Source organism: Ursus arctos, unplaced genomic scaffold, assembly GCF_023065955.2.
Source record: "Ursus arctos isolate Adak ecotype North America unplaced genomic scaffold, UrsArc2.0 scaffold_9, whole genome shotgun sequence".
NCBI classification, from domain to species: Eukaryota; Metazoa; Chordata; class Mammalia; order Carnivora; family Ursidae; genus Ursus; species Ursus arctos.
This window is the reverse complement of record NW_026623111.1, coordinates 9,618,087-9,638,167: the sequence shown is the minus strand read 5'-3', so window position 1 is coordinate 9,638,167 and position 20,081 is coordinate 9,618,087. Positions and strand designations below refer to the sequence as shown.

Genomic DNA, 20,081 nt, shown 5'->3' with positions numbered 1-20,081 from the left:
AAAAAATCTTCAAATCTTTAAAATATCTTAAAAAAAAAAAAAAAGAACATTTCCTGACATGTAGGAGGAATCCAACACATACTTGTGGAATGAATGAATGATCTCAATCACATCATCCCCCAAACCCTATGGTTGCTCTATTATTCTTTGTATTTAACAATTAGGAAAATGGCACAGAGAGAGGTGGAGCCATTTTCCCATGGTCATACGGCTAGAAAAGAGCAAAGCTGAAATGCAAACCCAGCTGTTGCTCCAAAGACCCCGGGCTCTACACCTTCATAGTCATGCGTGTAAAAATAAGCTTCTTCACTCATAGAATCTGTTTTATACATTACACCTTTTGTCTAGGAAATTGGAATAAATCTGCCTTTGCTTTAGATTTAAATTCGTTCCTCTGCATTCATTAGTCAAAGGGCTGTCTACTATTTTATGTAAATCAAAATTAAGAAATATGCTCACTTCAGGAGTGAATATGCTATATTTGCATGACTATATTTTTCCTTTGTCTGACCTTGAAAATTAAGCTTACTCACTTACTTACTCATGCCTTCCACACCCCCTGCCCATCCAGTGTCCATCATCACTTTTTAAACCGGGCTCAAGGCCGTCTTCCTACTGAGTGCTTCACCGATGAACTCAGCCCACCCCAGCACCCTTCCATATATGTGCACATTCTTTTCCCTCCCCCCATTTTGCCCTCATTTTTATGTGATCCAACTGCACTTATTTTACTTCAAATATATATTATAATTTAAGTTGAAGCTTAAAAAATATGTCTTGTTTGTACCTGCCAAGCATGTTTTGTCTTTACAATGAGCACTTTGGCTCGTGAGAATGGGGCCCATGCCCACTGGGATTCCTGTATTAGGCAAATCTACATGGGACCAACGAGACAGTAGAGAACATTTGTTCAGTTGCCTATTACAGAAGATGCGAATATACAAATAAAAATGACTTTTTTCTCTCTGCCTTCCTTGTTGAAATGTTTGAATTTGAGGAACGACACAAATACTCTCTTTATTGCAAAACTCACTGTTTAACCACCACGGTAACTTGTTCAGCATATTTACCACATCAAAGTGTATATTTCTGATAACCTAAAATAGTAGAAATTCAAGTTTACAGTCAATCAAAAAGAATCCTGACAGCTACTCTGGATTTTTTTTTTTTTTCAATTTTTGAGAAATGTGGTCAAGGAGGCATAGAGGGAGAGGGAGAGAGAGAATCTTAAGCAGACTGCATGCCCAACACAGAGCCCGAAGAAGGGCTCGATCTCACGACCCTGAAATTAAGACCTGAGATGCAATCAAGAGTCAGACGACATTCAACTGACTGAACCAGTGAGGCGCCCCAGCTACTCAGGCTTTTACTATCATTTTTTTAAATGGTTATGTGAGGGGTGCCTGGGTTAAGCTCGGTTGGTTAAGCATCTGCCTTCTGCTCAGGTCATGATTCCAGGGTCCTGGGATCGAGCCCCATGTCAGGCTCCCTCTCCTTCTGCCTGCAGCTCCCCCTGCTTGTGCTCTCTCTCTCTGTCAAATAAATAAATAAATCTTTAAAAAATAAATTAAATAAATAAATAGTTACCTGACTCTCACCCGTTAATTATGATCTCGCTCTTTGTCACAGAAAGAGTGTGCAAAACATTTGAACAAGCTTCTGACTTAAATCCAGAGAAACACAACTGTTGGTTTAGTATTCATCAGCAAAAATAATTACTCATGAATATTTTATTCAGTTTTCTTTAAAGAAGCGAGCATTTGTCTTATCTTTTTCCAACTAACTTTGACATCTCTTGAGGCGTATTGTTCAGCTCCATGGAAATCAAGTCCAATCTTTGCAGCAAGAAAGTTCTTGCATTTTAAGAGTTGTCCCCACTCAACCCATGGCCTCCCTGAATAACAGAGGTGCTAATATGAAAAGAACAACTCATCTGCTTGAAGAATATCACATTTGTATCTGTGCTGTGATACACGCCAGCATCAATTAGCAGGAGTGTGAGGCCAAGGGGGTTTATGGAGGGGTAAACACCCACAAATGTTGGTGTTCATGAGGTTCCTGTGCACCTGCCACCACTTTTCGCCACCGCTTCCCATCTTAGTTCCCTCCCATAACCATAGCAAGACACATTCCCTACTAAACACCAGGAATTTCATCAGTTAGGGTGTCTTGCAATTTGTTTCACTTAATCAAATGATGACTAGGACAAGTAGCTGGGCTGCAGGAATATGTGGGATGCAGGCAGAGCCTTTCCTGTCCATCTCTCATCTGTGCTTCACTCTGTGGGTCGGCAGATTTTTTTTTTTTTTTTTTTATCCCACAGACTGGCTCTGTCCACGTGGAACAGGATCTGGTGGTTGACTACTCCAGACATGTGTTTACCATGTGGCCACCAGAGAGGGACTGCAATTACCTTCAAATGTCCCAAGGACAGTTCTAATTGGTACAGCTCAGATCAACGGCTTAACCCTGGATGGTTAGCTGTTGTCAATAAACCTCTATATTTTCCTCATTGTCTACAAAGAACATGAGTCACCAGTGTAATCGGTGCCATTTGAATTTAAAGCCAATAAAATTGGCCAATAAAATTGGACGTGACCTGAGATAGGCCAGCTGGCCACCCAGATGGCTCCCCATGGCAATGGCTCAATTGGTTTACCAGAATGTGGGCCCAGCCTTCAGTCTCACAAGGCCAGAAGGTGAGTATCAGGACACAAAGAATGGATCTGAATCCAGGTAGTTTCACAATTAACCAAGCTCTTACAGCTTTGTGCATAAAAATCATTCTGGGGGCTGGAATTACAATACAAACTTAAAATCACTCATGGGAGAGGTATTTCCACCCAGTGCAGAGATTCCTGTATGTGTTGAACAGCACCTTTCCTTCCTATAGCAAACTCCTTTTTTTTTTTTAAGATTTTATTTATTTATTTGACACAAGAGAGAAGAGAGAGAGAGCGTGCACAAGCAGGGGGAGCAGCAGGCAGAGGGAAAGGGAGAAGCAGAGAGCCCAACATGGGACTCAATCCCAGGACTCTGGAATCATGGCTTGAACCGAAGGCAGACGCCCAACCGACTGAACCACCCAGGCGCCCCCTACAGAAAAATCCAAATGTGAAGCCCAACCCAGATGTTACCTAAAGATCAGAGTCGTAAGAGGAACAACTAAGATCATCTAATTGAACTTAATGGCTAGCACCTAAGGGCTGAAGGGGTTCAGAACAAGTGTCTCCAAAATTTGCCACTTTGGCCTGAGGATTATTCCAAACTAAAGGTAATCAAGACCCAGCAGATTCAGGAAAAGCTCTTTATCTCCGCCTAAGCTGCCTAAGTTTACATGGGAAAGGGAGCCTGTAACAGGAGGAGAACTACCACCAGAAGACACCTTTTTTTTAAGAGTTCAGCTTTTTATTGACATGTTACAAAAGAGGCTTAGTCAAAAAGACCAAAGCCTGTGTCATCATCGGGCTCCTTCCATGCTTCTTTCCTTACTTCCTCTTTCTTCTCCTCAGCTGGGACCATGGTGGAGGGGGCAGGTCCACCAGTCCCCACGCTGCCGCTGAGGCTCCCGGTGTTGACATTGGCCAGGACCATTGCATACACGCCTGCCCAGAAAGCTTCAATGTTTACACCAGCTGCCTTACTGAGGGCATTGATCTTATCCTCTGTGACTGTCACCTCATCGTCCAGCAGATTAGGGGTTGAGAAGATGCAGGTGAGCTCCAGGGGGAGGCCAGGCTGCAGGCAACTGTTGAATGCGTGCAGCCAGACACCGTGCTGGTCGCTGATGAAGGAGGACCTCACTCCAACGTGGCCTCACCTTCCTCTGAAGGACTGAGCACCTCTGCGGCAGCTGAAGAAAGGGCTAGAACATCCCTTCTTCCCTAAGAAACTTACCTGCAGAGCAGGGCAAGCTTTATTCTCCAAATATCTCTCACCTTCCCATGAATAGCCTTCCTTCCCTTCATATCCCCAGACCACTACCCCTTTCCTTAGCTAGGATGTTCTATAAATATCTTTTACCTGGCTGCCCTTCGGGTCTTATATGTTCATTGGGCCCCTGTATGTACGGAACTACATTTGTTTTTCTCCTTTAAATCTGTCTCATGTCCGTTTAGTTGTTTAACCAGCCAAATCACCTAGTGGGGAAGAAGGGAATATTCTTCTGTTCCTACACAGCAAACATGTCCTCTCCATAGAGACAGTGCCAATTCTAGACACTTTGGATCCCTCCCTTTCATAGATGTCTGTCAGTCATCTCCTCTCTGAAAATATTCTACTCCGGGGCCAAATATTCTCATTACTTAAGTATGCAATTTCTTGCTTATAATCACGATATTCTCCTCCTCAGAATTTCTACCTAGAATTTCTACCTAGATTCCACCTAGACCTGGATTGGATTTAGGGTATTCAGATAATATCACATAATTTCTAAGGATCTTCCTTTCATTTCTACTTTTCCTAATTTCCTTCCTGGAGGTGTGACATTTAGTTTTCAGGACACCATCTACCATCTAGAATATTCAAGAAACATATATGCACACTAAAGCTATTTTTAAAATAAAGACAATTAGGCACCTGGGCAGCTCAGTTGGTTAAGCATCTGCCTTCAGCTCAGGTCATGATCCCAGGATCCTGGGACTGAGTCCTGCATTGGAGTCCCCGAATTCCTCAGCAGGAAATCTGCTTCTCCCTCTGTCCCTCCCCCCTGCTTGTGCGCACACGCGCTCTCTCTCTCTCTTTTTAAAGATTTTATTTATTTATTTGACAGAGAGAGAAACAGCCAGTGAGAGAGGGAACACAAGCAGGGGGAGTGGGAGAGGAAGAAGCAGGCTCCCAGTGGAAGAGCCGGATGTGAGGCTTGATCCCAGAACTCCGGGATCACGCCCTGAGCCGAAGGCAGCCGCTTAACGACTGAGCCACCCAGGCGCGCCCCCCCCTTGCAAAAATAAATAAATAAAATCATTTAAAAATAAGTAAATAAAATAAAGACAATCGTCAGGAAGACTAACTCTTATAAATGCAAGCTCCTTTCCACCTTTAGAACATGTGGAATATCTTTTATTCAAGCCATCTGCTGTAATGTCACCCCAATTGTCAAAATAGCCAGCCATTCAGTAACATAAATAGACACTGGGTCCTTAACTTCATAATAAATCTTACTTTTGTTAATCTGATTGCTATCATTAGCACAGTTTAAATCTTAAAAGCAAAGAAATATGAAAAAAGTGATGTTACCTACATTAAAGGAGTATCTTCTTATGGAAAAAAAAAGTGTTCACAGTAAAAAGCATGAAACAAAAATATGACAAAAAGGCACTCATTTAAGAAGAAGATAAATGGCCATCAGGGTTCCCCAAACACAGATGAAAAAATTCATATTTTAGAATTCTATCTTGGTGTACCCATCACCTCCCTTCCCCAAGGCCAAGAACAATTTCTTCACAAACTAGCAGCAAATCTGCATATGTCTTGATGGACAGTTTAATGTTAACTGATGGGCAACATCACAGAATATTTCCAACAGGGATGAAATAAATATCCCATAATAAGTGAACATCTATTATACACATAGTATGTATGCAGTACCATACTAAAGACCTGATTTTCTACCTTGATTATATTCTCATTTATGGCAGACTCCGACCGTTTTCCTTTATAGCCTGATCTTTCCTCAACATGCAGAGCTTCCCCTTTCTCTCTCCATCCAAACTCCACCCACTCTTTTTTTAAGACTTTATTCATTTATTTATTTATTTTAGCAGGGGAGGGGCAGAGGGAGGAGAGAACCTAAGGTGCTGGGCTTGATCTCAGGGTCCTGAGATCATGACCTGAGCCAAAATTAAGAGTCAGACACCTATGGGCACCTGGGTGGCTCAGTCGGTTAAGCATCTGCCTTTGGCTCAGGTCATGATCCCAGGGTCCTGGCGTGGAGCCCCAAGTCAGGTTCCCTGCTCAGTGGGGGAGCCTGCTTCTCCCCCTGCTTGTGCACTCTCTCTCTAATGAATAAATAAAATTTAAAAAAAAATTGTGGGGCCCCTCAACTGAGCCATAGAGGAGCCCCACAAACTCCACCCATTCTCAGTGATTCACTTCATCTGGGCTGCAGATTACAAACCACTGTCATTTATATGACTTGGCTACCCTGTGAACTAAGCATTATCTCCTCTGTTCAGAGAAGTAACTTGTTACCTAGAGAACGGCAGTTCTCAATACAGGATTCCAGCCAGAAGCCTCACAACCACACCTTTGCTGCCTCCTTCCGGCCCAGGGGTTGGCGAACTTTTTCTACAAAGGGCCATACGGTAACTCGTCTCCTTTGCCAGCCACAGTCTCCATCTCAACTCCAGCCTTGAAGCCAAATCAGCCAGACAACGGAAACAAAGCAAACCCAATGGGCGTGGCTACATTCCAATGAATATTTATAAAGACAGGTAAACTGGATGAGGCCTGTGGGGTGTGGTTTGTCTAGTCCGACGTTTCTTAGACTGTGATCCATCAGTGTTTGTTGAAAACACAGTCTCAGGCCCTGTGCCAGACCTACTAAATTAGACTCTGGGCACAGGGCACTGTGTTGACCAGTCCTCCAGAAGATTTATGACACATGCTAAAGTTTGAGAACCACTGCTCATCTTCCTGATTATCCACACAGGGCTCTCCTGTTAAATAAAGTATGAATAACTAAGGTGACAGATATGTCCCACTTCACCAGAAAGTGTCCCTTATCAGCCTTCCACCCCTAATACCCCCTCCTGATTTCTCTCCCCCTCTGGAATTCCTGCTCCAATATCCCAGGGCTTATGTAGCCCAATCCTGGTTCTCTGCAGCCATTCCTACTGTACTGCTGTCCCAGCCCCATCATCCATTTTCCTACCAGCTAGGTCTCAGCTGCCTTGAATTCTGCAGCTCTTTCAGGTAACACATGCTCACACAGCCCCCATTTCCAAAGCACCCCCACTCTTGAGCACTCCCAGACTGGCAAGGAATGAGGTGGCTTCCAGTGTCTGCCAAATGTTGCCCTGGAACCACCCCTCCCCCCCTCTACCTTACCATCCCCCTGCGCCGCCTCACCTCCAAGTCCTGAGCCCAGAGCAAGGGGCAAATCTTTTAAGTCCCTTCAAGAGAAAAAGCAATACCCCTTCTCACATTCACATTTGATAACGCTCTGCCCAACCGCTATCTCCACCTGTACGGGTGATTTTATACTGCAACAGAACTAGAGGGATAGCTGGGAGCATAGAGTTTGCTGCGGAAAGGCAAGTAATACTTGTCCTCTCCCACACAACCTTACAAAAACTGTTACAAGAACTTAGTGGGCACTTGAATCCCACCTAAAAATGTGTTCTATTGTCATTGAAAACATGAACTTTCAAGGTTTCAACTGGGCTCTGCGTTGATGGAGGCTCATTTAGGAAATGATATTGGTCAGTCTTTTGATTACACAAGGCAAGGCCTAGGGCCTGGTTTGGAGTGCAGAAGCCATGGGGAGGTGAGGAAAGGGAACTGATCCTGCCCAATAAGCCGATGGGCTTCCTTGGGGGTTAGGAGGCAGTCATAAACCAGTGGCCGACCTTCACTGGATTATCCCTCAGAGACAGGGTTTACAGGATGCGGTAGGGGTGAGGGGTTAGGCCGACTGGTCTATAGAAGCGGGGAGATCACAGGGCCCAGACACTTGGCAGGAGCGTCCAAGGATACAAACGGCTACCAATAAGTCGCTGCCCATAATAAATAACTTCTATATTTAGCAACATACTGTACCATTCCCCTCATTCCGGAAGTATTCATAAAGTTTGTTAACCATCACCTCAGCATCATACCTAGCAAACAAAACGAGACCTCAATCACATTCATTGACAAAAGCATTTGATCCTTGTTGGAATGTTCGGAATTCAGACAGACAGTGGGGTAGGGGAACAATGGCATTTTTGTTTGTTTGTTTGTTTGTTTGTTTTGAAGACCACACACCCTCACTATTGTCAAAAATTATATTACTGTTTCTAGAGAACCAGTCACAGGAGAGATCAAAGCAAAGAGGTCATTGGTAAGAAAGGATGATGCTTAAAATAGATTTTCTTTTCTTTTTTTTTTTTAAGATTTAAATATATGCCATTTCCCCTCCAGGTATTCACAATACTCCTCTCTAGGACCTGTCTTCAAGAGTAAAGAAAAGTACCTTTGAACAGCCAAAGCAGTACAGATCAGTGACCCTCATTCTTTTCAATGTAACTAGCTTTTAAGGCTGTAAAATTGTTCAAGTTACACTGTACTAGTATGTGTATACCCAGTATAACTTGAACCCATGGATACAAATAGTTATTTCTTTTAGATTCATTGTGTGTTACTGAGTAAGAGTTAACACACATTTTACAAAATCAATTGTGAATCATATATTTAGATTATAATCAGTTCTCACCTTATTACATTTTAGATAATATTTAGGATTGTCTATATGTTATTCACAAACAACTTATTATTTATGTATTTATTTGTTTTATTACTTATTTATTTGGGAGAGAGAGAGCACTTGTGAGGAGGGGGGGAGGGAGAAGCCAGAAGCCACTGAACTAATTTATCTTTTAGCAGCAAATGCCTTATTGTTTCATTATATTTTTAAAGTTAGATCACTATGCGTAATTAAATTTATGGAGTTTTGCTGAATTCTTATGGATGATTCTTGGTTACTCCCCAAAAGCTGAATAAATTTGATGTACGCACTCATATATACCAAATGCCATGCCTTTTATTATACTATACACTTAGTAAATAACATATATTTAGCAACATATTGTATTGCATTGTTGATAATTAAGGGAAACATCATATTTGCATCTTATTTTCATTACTAATTTTGAAAATGTATAAAACAATTATGTCTTACACTATTTTAACCTTCATTGCTTCTAGTAATCTTTTAAGATTCATTCCATGACTAATTTTCTCTCTGCGGTCTTCATTATAATCCTCAAAACTCATGACACTTTATTCGAATTGAAACAATGAAGCCAAACTGTTTCTCACAGAAAGTAAATCGGATTTGGCTAGTTTGATGATGAAAACAGGCTCTGTTAATTAGGGTATACGGCAAACATTTTCCATGCTTGACAAAGTTTCAACTTGAATGAGCTGTATCATCAGCTGCAAAGTTTTGACAAAAACAAAACTGAACTATCGGATAACAAAACAAAATTTAAAAAGGCATTTTATCTGAAACCATTTATGAAAATGAACAATGTCTAGATTTTCCCCAAACTTTTGAATATATCAGATTAAACAAGGTACATCTCATTGAAAAAAAATATCTCATTTATAGTCATTCGATACTTTAATAAAGTCTATTTGGTATATTTCCCAAAAACTGAAAAAGTGGAACAATAAGGACTAGTTAAACAAATCCTTTGGCAAGTCAGGTGGTTTTCAATTCTTCACTTTCAACGAAATTGAAGGAGGGCTGAATTGAGCAGTGAACTCACAGGTCATCAAAACTAATTTTTTGAGATTAAGAATTGAGTGACATTGCTACAATAAAACTCCATCCCCAGGTATAGTACTTGTTTATATGAACACGTATGTATTCAAGGCATACAGCTGTAAAAACTAGAAAGAAGAATAAAAGAAAAAAAATAGAAGTGATGCTCAGCCTTCCAGCAATAAGACATATTCACCCACAGACACATGAATTTGTAAAAGCAACAATATCCACTTCACCAAGAAATGCATTTTCCAATAAACTTTACATTCTACTAAATAATTAGGAAAAATACTTATTTTATTTTGACCGTGTACGAACAGTAATTTTAAAAATAACTCAGTTCGGAATCAGGCGATTTGCTTGCTGTCTGTGTAACCTTGGGCATTTTACTCAACGTCGCAGTTTCCTGATTTGCAAATTGAGGACAGTACTAAGATTTAGCTCAGTGTTGCTCTAAAGATTGAACGAATTAATGCATACAAGAAGCGCTTAGCGCCATACCTGGCACATAGTGCGAGCTTTATATTATAAACATTACCTGTTACTATCAAAGAAATCGATAGCAAATCCTCAAAACTAAACGCTTGTGGGTTTGTCTTCACCGGCAGCAAGATGCAGGAGGGATGGACCACAAGCACACTCGGAGAGTAAGAGGGGGATGATGCCCACGAAAAATAGGATGTTGAGAGGGGAAGAGAGCCAGGGGGCTCCTGGAGCTACCTGCTTGGAAAAGAACGGGGCCGGATCATAGGCCGAGAGCGAAGACGGTTAGGAGAGTTTAGATAAGCAGTTCCACCTACGGTTCGCTTATGTCTATGGATCTCGACCGCTCCGTGGAACAGGAGCAAGAGCGTCAGGCCTAAACACCACCGTGGATGGCACCCGGCCAGCTCCGCGCGGGCACCCAGTCGGCCCCCCGGCCCGGGGAGTCACGTGGCTCGCACGCCCCACCACCCCGGACTCCAGACCGCGGCCTTTGGCCCAGACCCCGCGTCTCGCTCAGCTTTGTCGCCGCCGCTGCCGCCGCAGCCCGGCCTCGCGAGGGCGCCCGCGGGCGGCCGGAACTGGCCCCTCGCGGCCCCCGTCGCCGCGCTTTACTTGCTATTGTCACCGCCTTTTCCTCTCTTCCCCTGGTTCCCTTTCACTTCCGGGGTTGCTCTGGATCCGCTGGTTCCGTAACAACATCCCGTTGGCTTCCCTCAGGCGGCGGGACCGGTGCAGCCGCCGCCTCCCAGGAGCGCCCGCCCGCCCGGGCCCGCGCCTTCCCCGGCCCAGGCCTCCATGGCCACCAACCCGCAGCCGCAGCCGCCTCCTCCGGCGCCGCCGCCTCCCCCGCCGCAGCCGCAGCCGCCGCCACCGCCGCCGGGCCCCGGAGCTGGCCCGGGCGCGGGTGCGGCGGGCGGCGCGGGGGCCGGCGCCGGAGACCCGCAGCTCGTGGCCATGATCGTGAACCACCTCAAGAGCCAGGGGCTCTTCGACCAGTTCCGCAGGGACTGCCTGGCCGACGTGGACACCAAGGTTCGGGGCGCGTGGGGGCTGCAGGGTGTGCGGGGGACGGGGAGGACCCCGAGGGCCGTCTTCTCGGGCACTCTCCCGCATTCGTCCATCGGCAGGCTGCGCTTTGACTTCCCCAGCTGGGGCTCCTCCTGAGCGCGCCTCTCCCCAGGTTCGCTGTGCCGCCGCTTCCTCTTTGAGCGGCTGCTGGGCACCAGACGCTGTGCAAGGCTTGGTGCGTTCATTCATTCGCCGATCCTTTCGTTCGTTTAACCGTCTAATGTTAATCGCCTACTACGTGCAGGCACTGCTTACGCGCGTGGAATATAGTGGTGAGCAACACTAAGTCATTGTTCTCAGGGAGACTAGTCTGAAACACTAACGCTTACAGGGCTTTCATCTCGGATAATTTTTTTTCACGTCTCACTTTGTATCCAAGTTATTTTTGCGTCCTCTCTTGAAGATTTCTGGGCGGTAAGAGTCATGTCTTTGTCCTTTGGAAAAAATTTTAAGTGATAATGTATCAACTTATTTGCAATGTGCCTTGCTGGACACTGGGGGGCGGGGGGCAAAGATAAGGAGGCAGACCTGGACAGCGAAAAGGTGGCATAGGGAGATCGGGACTCTTGTTTCCACCAATGACTGCCTGATTAAGGTAGGTTAGGTCAAGTCATTTCTCTGAAGTGACAAGGGTGAAAGGTTGGAGGAGAGGTGACGGCAGGTATTGAAGGGGAAAAAGGACAGGAAAGAAGAGTGAATTCTGGAGAATAACGGGAAGAGGGGGAAAGGTCAGCAAAGTGCTTCCTTGTATGCAAAGAGTTAGGGGCTGGAAGGGGAAAGATTTTGTACCAAATGTCAGAGTGAAAGGGGTGATAGCAGGAATGGATACACTTAGCTAGTTCTGCAAAGAATGAGCAGAGACCACCAGGAAAGAGCAATCAGTGAGACAGTTGGAAAACAGAGTCTGGAATTATGGAAAATCTTGAAGGAAATAATTGGAAAATTGGGGGGTTGGGCTCCATCTGGTTGGGTCCATCAGATTGGAGTTTTGATGGAGTGAGGGTTTTCCCAGCACATTCAGCTTTTTTGAGGAACCTCATTTCTTGAGAAAGGGGTGTTTGCCGCTTCCACAGATTCTTCCTTGTGACTCAGAGTTCACCAGGATTTGATGAGAACTGCGCACAATTCGGCTGTCTCCTCTGGGAAGACCCTCTGGACAATCTGGGGACATCTTCTCTTATAAAGACTCTGGTCCACCTGTAGACCAGGAGTAGAATGCACCTGATCACAGTGTTGGGGTTTTTACACCACAGAGAATTCAGTATACTTGGGAATGTTTTTCTATGTAGGAAGTATATCGTTTCCTCACTTTGTTTTGGGGAATATGCAGAGCCATTGAAAATAATCCCTCTTGCCCTCTTTTTTTTTTCCAATGGGAGATTAGACAATTCCAGATAAAGCTGGTTACCCAAATAAAGCTGGTTATTTGTATCCAGCAAGTAGAGATCTCACTTTGCTGTTCTCAGAAACTTACTGATCTGTATGTTATTCTTGTGTACCCACACTGGAAACTTAAATATGCTAAAGGAGGCACTACAATATCTAAGGTTCACCTTTTTCTTCCCCACTAAATGTTATTGTTGCGTGTCAGTAATGTCCCTGCCAGATCCTCTCAGAGTGGAGTCTGAAAACCTTTATTGGGGGGAAGGAAGGAAGCACAGTTGCTTGACAATCTAATGAAGCTAGGACTGTCTCCCAAGAAAAACGCACATATACATATTAAAATGCAGTTTTTATAATTCAGAAATGGTCGACTATAGGCAATTACATGTGGTTCAGCCTAATACATAGTTTCAAGGAGGTCAATGGCCCCAGAATCAGTTCCCTTGTTTTAATGTTTGAAACTAGAAAAGAGTAGAACTGAAATGATACCCCTTCCCTGGCAGAAGAGGATGCCTGGGTATGGTGGAAATTCTTCCCTGACCCCTCATGTCCTTTCTCTCTCTTTCTTCACTCCTGATGCCTGTCGCCCTCTCTTTTTCTCTTCGTCTTTCTACCTCTGTGCCTGCTGTTTCTGGTTATCTTGCTTCTCTCCCCTGTGACTGCCTTCCTCTTCCTCTTCCTTAGCTTTACAAACAATTAGGTAGATTTTAATTTAATTCAGAGTATTTGTTCTTATTTTATAGCATTTTATACTCCCTTTTCTTATTAAAAAAAAAAAGACTTAAGTTTGGAAGTCTCAAAAAACATACGCAAGCCAAGGTTTTCTTTGGTACAGCTTAACATCCTCCCAGTGTGATGAGGGACCAGCATAGACCCTGAGACCCCTCACGCAGAGGAGCATCACTTTAATAGAACTGTTGAGTCGCAGGTGTAAGACCGCCTTATAGTTGAGACCACTTGTGGTGTGGTGCTTTTGATCATTGAACCCTGAAGACTGACCTGCCTTGTGTCAAACTCTAACCTGCAGGATATACTCTATAGGATTGTCAGTCACACGCCTATTTAAGAGTCAAGACATTCGATACCTATCAGGTGCTTTCCAAGAGCAAAACTGTCATCCAGCCCAGTGTGTTTAAAGCAAGATGAGGAGTACCAAAGTCTGCCGCCACTCCAGAAGACCATAAAACCCTCCAGACTGTCCTTGGGGTCATGATGGTCCTTAACCAAGATAGGGATCTGACCATAGCAGACCAAATCAACCCTCCTACCCAAAGACATGCCAAGATCTAACTAATGCTGTGGCTCCTCTGTGGTAGATTACTAGTTGCCAGATCCCTGGAGCAAGCCAAGAGGTTACAAAGCTGTTCTGACCCTTTTGCTCTGTGGTCACCCTGGAGAGTAATGAGAGGGAAGATCAAGAGAGGCCCATCATTCTGTCCCAGGTAGGGAGCTCACCAACCAAATAAATGTGACACCTTTCTCCCCAGGTAATAAAGGCCAGCTTTTGGATACTTTCTCAGTTACAATTGGTTCCTGGTCACTGTGATTATTGCCTATCTTTTTCTTTTTAGATTTGAAAGGAATATCAAAAACAGAGCATATAAATTTATTCACCCAACAAATATTTATTATGTACCAGGCACTGTGTTAGGTGCCAGGATAACAGCAGTGAATGAAACGTCCCTGCTGTTACGGAACTTGCATCCCAGCAGAAAGAAACAGGCACAAAATAATGTGTAATAGGTTCTATGGAAGAAATAAAGCAGGGTGAGGGTGGGAAGGGTTGTTGATTTTTTTTCAGTAAGCTGTCCTGGGAAGATTTCAGTAAGGTAAGACTTGAGCCATCACTGAAGGAACTAAAGAAGCCATCCAGCTCTGTGGGGCTGAGGACTCTCAGTAGAGACCGCTGCCAGTCTGGAAGGCCTGAGGCAGAACCTGGTGAGGGGGAAAGTGATAGAAGGTAAGATAGGAATAGCTCTCCTGCCCTCGCTTCACAGATCTGACAGGCCTTGGAAGACATTGTACTAATTGGGCTTTCATTGGAGGGGAGAAGCCACTGGCAAGTTTTGAGCCTAAGGGCATGATCCAACTTCCATGTTAGATGGGTTGCCTTTAGGTAATTATTAGCAGTGTCCCCTTCAGTCCTGATGTGGTTTGGATAATAAATTATATGATTGCCCTAATTTTGGAAGATTTACCCTAACTGCTCTATGAAAAATAGACTTCAGTTGGTCAGGAGTAGAAGCAGGGAGATAGTGGCAAATCTAGACTGAGAGATGAGGAGTGCGTTGACCAGAGCGGGAGCAGTGAAGAGGGTGGGACTGGCCAGATTCCAAGTGTATTTTAATGCTAATGATGACAGAATTTGCCTGACAGTGTGAAGCTGGGAAGAGGCAAGGATGATTCCAAGGCTTTCGACCAGAGCACTGGAAAGGAAAAGAGAAGAGTGAGCTTCTCAGAGGAACCCTGGAATCCAAAATACTGCTGGAGTACTAGGCTTTTTACTGGAAGGAGAATGTAGCAACAGGGAGAATGACCTGTTGTTCAAAGTGGAACTTGCTATGGCGCCACTAGAGGGCTAAATACACTGATTGAGACCAGTGATTCCAAGATTTGGGGATACTGGAGAGAATTATGTTTTAGAATCGGGGGGGGGGCATTAGTTTTAGTTCACATTGATTTTGGTTAAATGGGGGGGGTGTGAGAAATGGTTGTGAGTGTTTCTTGTAGGTTAGAAAATAGGTATCAGCAAAAGTCTGGACATTGGGAGGGATGAGTGGACCTCACACAGGGATGAAACCTTATCATCTGTGCTGGAGATAGTTATCTAGCCATCTCATCTAAAACTGCTTTTTAATGGCTTATCTGCGTAGCAGTGTGATAAGTTATATGAAAGCAAAGATTAAGGGAGTAGGAGGAGCAGGCTTCCATTCAGTGGAGAGATAAATCCCCCCCACCCCACCCCAGTACATACAGTGCAAGAATTGTTGGGAAAGTATTATATATAGAAGGAACATGGGGAAGGCCAGGGGAGCCTACTACGGGTGTCAGGATGACATCACAGAGCTCCCCCTTGAGCTCTGAAGGTGAGAAGTTTGCCAAATGGAAAACAGAGGAAATGGTAAGGACAGAAGATTGAAAGGCAGGAGAACTTATTGCTGGAGTGTAAGCTTTGAAGGGTAAAGAGAGCTGCAGATGGCAGAAGGTGAAGCTGTACAGTGTCGCTGGAAGTCATTCAGGGATGCACCAACTCAGCTACATTAAAAGCCACATGAAAAACAGAACATGAGTTGCGGGGGGGCAGCCTCTAGGAATGGAGTGTCCAGCCCTGCTGGGGTGGTCAGACACTCCTTCTAGGCAGTGTCCTTTTAAGAAGTGATGTAATCTGTGTCCTCTCTCCTGCTTCCCTTACCTTAGGGGTTCTCAGCCTCAGCACTGTGGACATTTTGAGCTGGATAGTTGTTCTTTGTTGTTCTGGGTTCCCCTCTGCACTCTAGCAGCATCCCTCTCCTCTACCCACAAGTTGCCAGTAACAGCTCCCTGAGTTGTGACAACCAAAAATGTCTCCAGACATCATCTGATGTCCCCTGGGGTGGGAGTGGAGGGCAAAATTGCTCCCAGTTGAGAACCATTCCTTTACATCAAATTTAATGCCCAGTTCTAGTGTTGCCCCTCTGTAACTTCTCTTAGTTCCATGCCTATCAGCCCATTTCTATCACCCCAGTACAGACCTTCAACACTGGAGTTACTGCATCCTTTCCTAAGTGTATTTTGTGTCTGTTTACACTCTCACTGTCGGAAGGTTAATCAGAAAACTCAGCTATCACATATCACTCCGCTCATGTGCAGTGGGTTCCTGTTCTCAACCCCATAATCCCAGACTTCTTATATGGGTACCCAAAGCCCTCCGGCCCCCAGCCCCAAGCTGTCTGCAACCTCATATCTCTGCTTTTTTATATTCTTTTATCCAAACAAATTGGATGCCCCCAAATGCTCCTGCCCGCACATCTTCTCAGTCATTGCTCTTTGCTTCTGTTGTTAGCTATATGTGCAAGGCCCACCTCTCTGATCGCCATCTGCGTTGGGAAACCTTGAAGGTCCAACTCAAATGCCCTGATATCAACAGAGACATCTTCCTCTGCTCCTCTCCCTTTCCTTGCTCCAAATCATCTAACACTAATAATATTTATTTGTGTCTTATTTTCTAGTCCCTTTTCTACAAATAAGAGTTACGTCTTTCTTCTTTGTGTTCCTCCCATCTCCAAACATCGTATCTGAGGCTTAAAAAGAAGCAGTATTTGAACGTCTAAGTTATCCTGAACAGCATGGTCATAAGCTGAGAAACTTAGTTGCCACATTGATACTGTAATCTAAACCACATTGACACTGTTAAAGATACACAAATTCCTGAGGCTATAAATATTGATATTGTATAACATTGGAGATTTTTAACATTTATGTGGTTTTCTTTTTTCCTCTCTAGCCTGCCTATCAGAACCTGAGGCAACGGGTTGACAACTTTGTTGCGAACCACTTGGCAACTCATACGTGGAGTCCCCACCTCAATAAGAACCAGCTAAGAAACAATATTAGGCAGCAAGTGCTCAAGTAAGTCTCAGCAGCCCGTCTGCTGTGTGGAAGGCAGAGGTGTTACATGAAAGTCTGCTGCTGTTTTGTCAGATTTGGTCGGCCGCTTCACGTGATGCGGTGTAATTCTAGGGCGGGCTCTAATCACTGCACATTTCCCCATGTATTGTAGCAGTCTGATTTCTCCTGTAGACCTGGGGAACTACCTGAAGGAGGAGGATGACTGTGACTTAACAAAACCAAACCAAACCCTAGGGTAGAATACTAATAGGTGGTAAGTGCCAGAATATCCTGTACTGTTCATTCACTGCTGTTTCCTTGAACTACAAGATCAGGCTTTTTATTCCTCTTTGACAAATAAAAAGACATTCTAGATCACTGCAGTTAAAATAATTGCCTCTGAATTGAGGCCGTGTCTTGTATCTTCTAATACAGCCCCCCCTTTTTTTTTGCACTTTACTGTGACTTTTAACTCTGCTTTTTAGTGATGAGATGGCCAAAAAAAGAAGGAAAGTGTGTTTGGACCTGTCAGAGCCACTTTTGGGTAAACATAAGATAAAGAGAATGAGAAGAGCTAGAATGTTTAGAGGGACCTTAAAAGAAAGAAAGTGTTCCCAAAAAAGCAGATTTACAATGCTATCTTGTTCTTGAATATAAATATTTGCCAAGACAAGAAGACCTGGACCCTGTATCTCTGCTTCACCCTCCCCGCCGAAGGGGTGACCAAGTTATTTAAAGAGTGCCTAGTCTTCCTCTCTTGATAAATATTTACGTTCAAGCTCATCTTGTAGGATGAAACGTGACTTTTAAACCGTGAAACAAATCCATCTTCTACCTGCCACCTTCTCATACCCTCTTGTCCTGTGGGAAACTCACAAGCCTAATAGTGCGTGTACTCCACCGATAGTTGTGCCTGCAGGAAGCCCCACAGACAGAACTTCCGCTCTGACTCAAAGACCCATGTAGCCCCAGGTAATACTGGAAACCAGGAGTCTGGGGGCTCAGACTGTCTCCTACCGCAGAAGAGAGGAGGGAAATTTAGCAATAGCTTTGTTGTCTACATTTTAGAGGAAGTTTGAGGAACCTGTAAAAGAGCCCAGGACCGAGCAAAAGATGCCAGGGAGGGCTGCATAGTAAGAGCTGATGGGAAAAGTCAGCCTTTCCTGAAAACCTGAGGCAGCAGAGGTTTGCTGGGTGCGGGCCTGGGGGGAGCTCACCTCCAGGCTTCCGGGAGAAGAGTCGCCATAATGAGGAGGGTGGGGGACAAGCCTACTGACAATGTCAGGGGCACACCACCGACTTCTCCAGAGTACTCCTGACTACTGAGGGCTTTCGCCGTTTTCACAAATGATTACATTGCTTTAAAAACAGAGAACACAGAGTTTTTTTGGAGGGTTGGGAGGGGAGGTGGTTTTTTTCGCATGTTGAGAGACTGAGTGGAAGGCAGATTTCCTGGTGTTGCGTTTACTCCTTAGCATACAAAACCTAGAAAGGAAGGAAGCGGTCATTTACTCTCTTCTTGCCCCTGTGAAATCAAGCACTTACAATTCTCAGGGCACCAATATAAGACATTTTCACAGAATCTTGTTTGGTGAGGGGTTGCTGTACCCCATTGGTAAGGGGTTCTCGTGACTACTGACGGTTACTGCTGCAGCGTGGGGGATGGGGAGTGGCGTCTAGAGCCATTTTAGAACAGGGGAAACAGCTGTCTCTTGGATAATTTAGTCATTGCTGTTCTTGGGACATCTGTAAATTTTCTTCTAGCTGTGTTATTTTAAATAAAATATTCTCATTTAAATTCCATTAGTAAAGTTAGATGTTACTGATTGTAACATTTTCAGGCTTCCTTAAAGAAAGACACTACAGTATTTAGTTACTATCATAGGGAGGGACTAGCCCCTATAAATACAGTTTCAAATGGTTTTTCATACAAAGACATTGAGAATTACTCAATTGACCATTAGCTCGAACCATCTCCAATTGCCATTTTTGTAGAACAAAAACCAGCTAATATCAGCAATTTTGAATTGATGAACTTAATCATTGATATTCTGACTCAGTAGTATTCTTGTATGCATCATTTGAACAACAAATCTAAAATGCTAGATAGCTCTAAATGATGATCTTAACTGAACAATTTAAAAGGAAGACAAGGAAGTAGCTTTAATCAGGAAAATACTACCTGCTGGCATTTTGGCCTTGCCCTTGGATGGATACAGGGCTGTGGCTTCTCATTCTGGTGAGGCAGCTGTGACCACACCACGCTCAAGTAAGCCCACTGAGAGCGGTGTGGTCCTAGGGCTGGCCTTCGCTTTAAGATCAGAGCTGACCTCAGTGGGGGACTAGACTGAAGTAGACGAGGACCCGGAAAAAGGCAGAGAAAAAGGCCGCAGCAGTAATTTTAGGGTGGGTGGGTTTTATTTTGTATGTAATGCCTTTATATTGTGCCTTAAAACATTTTTAAGATTGCTTGTCCTTTTCCATCTGCTACATTTTGAAGGCACCTCTAAGATGTAACAATGTTTGCAGGATTTGCATTTTTTTTTTTAAATCTTAGAACTTTAAAAAGCAGGTTACCTACTTTGTGCGGTGTTGAGTCATTTTTCCCTATGGCCCACATAAGTAGAATTATAGTATGCAAGGCTGCAGGGTGCCTCAGGAAATGGAAATCAAATCCATCCTCTACTCCAGACTGAGCTGCACTCAAAAATAGCATTGTAATGTAAAAGCAGGACCGCCTCCCCCATCCTGCAGAGAGAGCCTGAGGCCCGGAAGCTGGAAGGGACCAGTACCCTGCTCTTGCAGCACTATCCAGGGAACTTTGGCTCCTTGGGTGGTTTGTTTTGTTTTGTTTTAGGAAGAAACAAGTTTCAGGTACATTTTTTAAAATCCTTGTCCTCGTATTTTGCTCACACTTTTGTGATTTTCCACACATTTCAGACTTTGTTGCCCCCTTTGCTCCTCTGTCTCTTGTGTATATTTCTCTAAACTCTTTCTTCCTCTTTACTTCTGTGGAAATCAAGGCTCAGTGCAAATGTCTTCTCTTTGTGAAGCATTCCCAAATTATCTTAAACATACCTAATAA

The 20,081-nt window shown here is 44.1% G+C and overlaps 2 protein-coding genes across 6 annotated transcripts in view; one reads left to right on the top strand and one right to left on the bottom strand.

Moving 5' to 3' along the window:
- Positions 1-973: 973 nt before the first annotated feature.
- LOC113266775 (60S acidic ribosomal protein P1-like) lies at positions 974-10,657 on the bottom strand. The gene is made up of 3 exons (XM_044389716.3): positions 10,584-10,657; positions 7,762-7,820; positions 974-3,815 (listed from the first exon to the last, which is right to left on the bottom strand). Exons 1-3 carry the CDS (start codon positions 10,655-10,657, stop codon positions 3,433-3,435), a joined length of 516 nt encoding a protein of 171 aa, XP_044245651.2. The 3' UTR covers positions 974-3,432.
- Positions 10,624-20,081, top strand: part of BOD1L1 (biorientation of chromosomes in cell division 1 like 1) — a 53,462-nt gene continuing 44,004 nt past the window's right edge. For all 5 annotated transcript variants that reach the window (XR_008958383.1, XM_026514417.4, XM_057309581.1 and 2 more), the window contains exons 1-2: positions 10,624-10,990; positions 16,893-17,017. Coding sequence is in view for 4 of the 5 variants with exons in the window: in XM_026514417.4 (XP_026370202.2) it covers positions 10,754-10,990; positions 16,893-17,017 (362 nt within the window). In the remaining variant the exon portion in view is untranslated. The remainder of the gene's footprint in view (positions 10,991-16,892; positions 17,018-20,081) is intronic.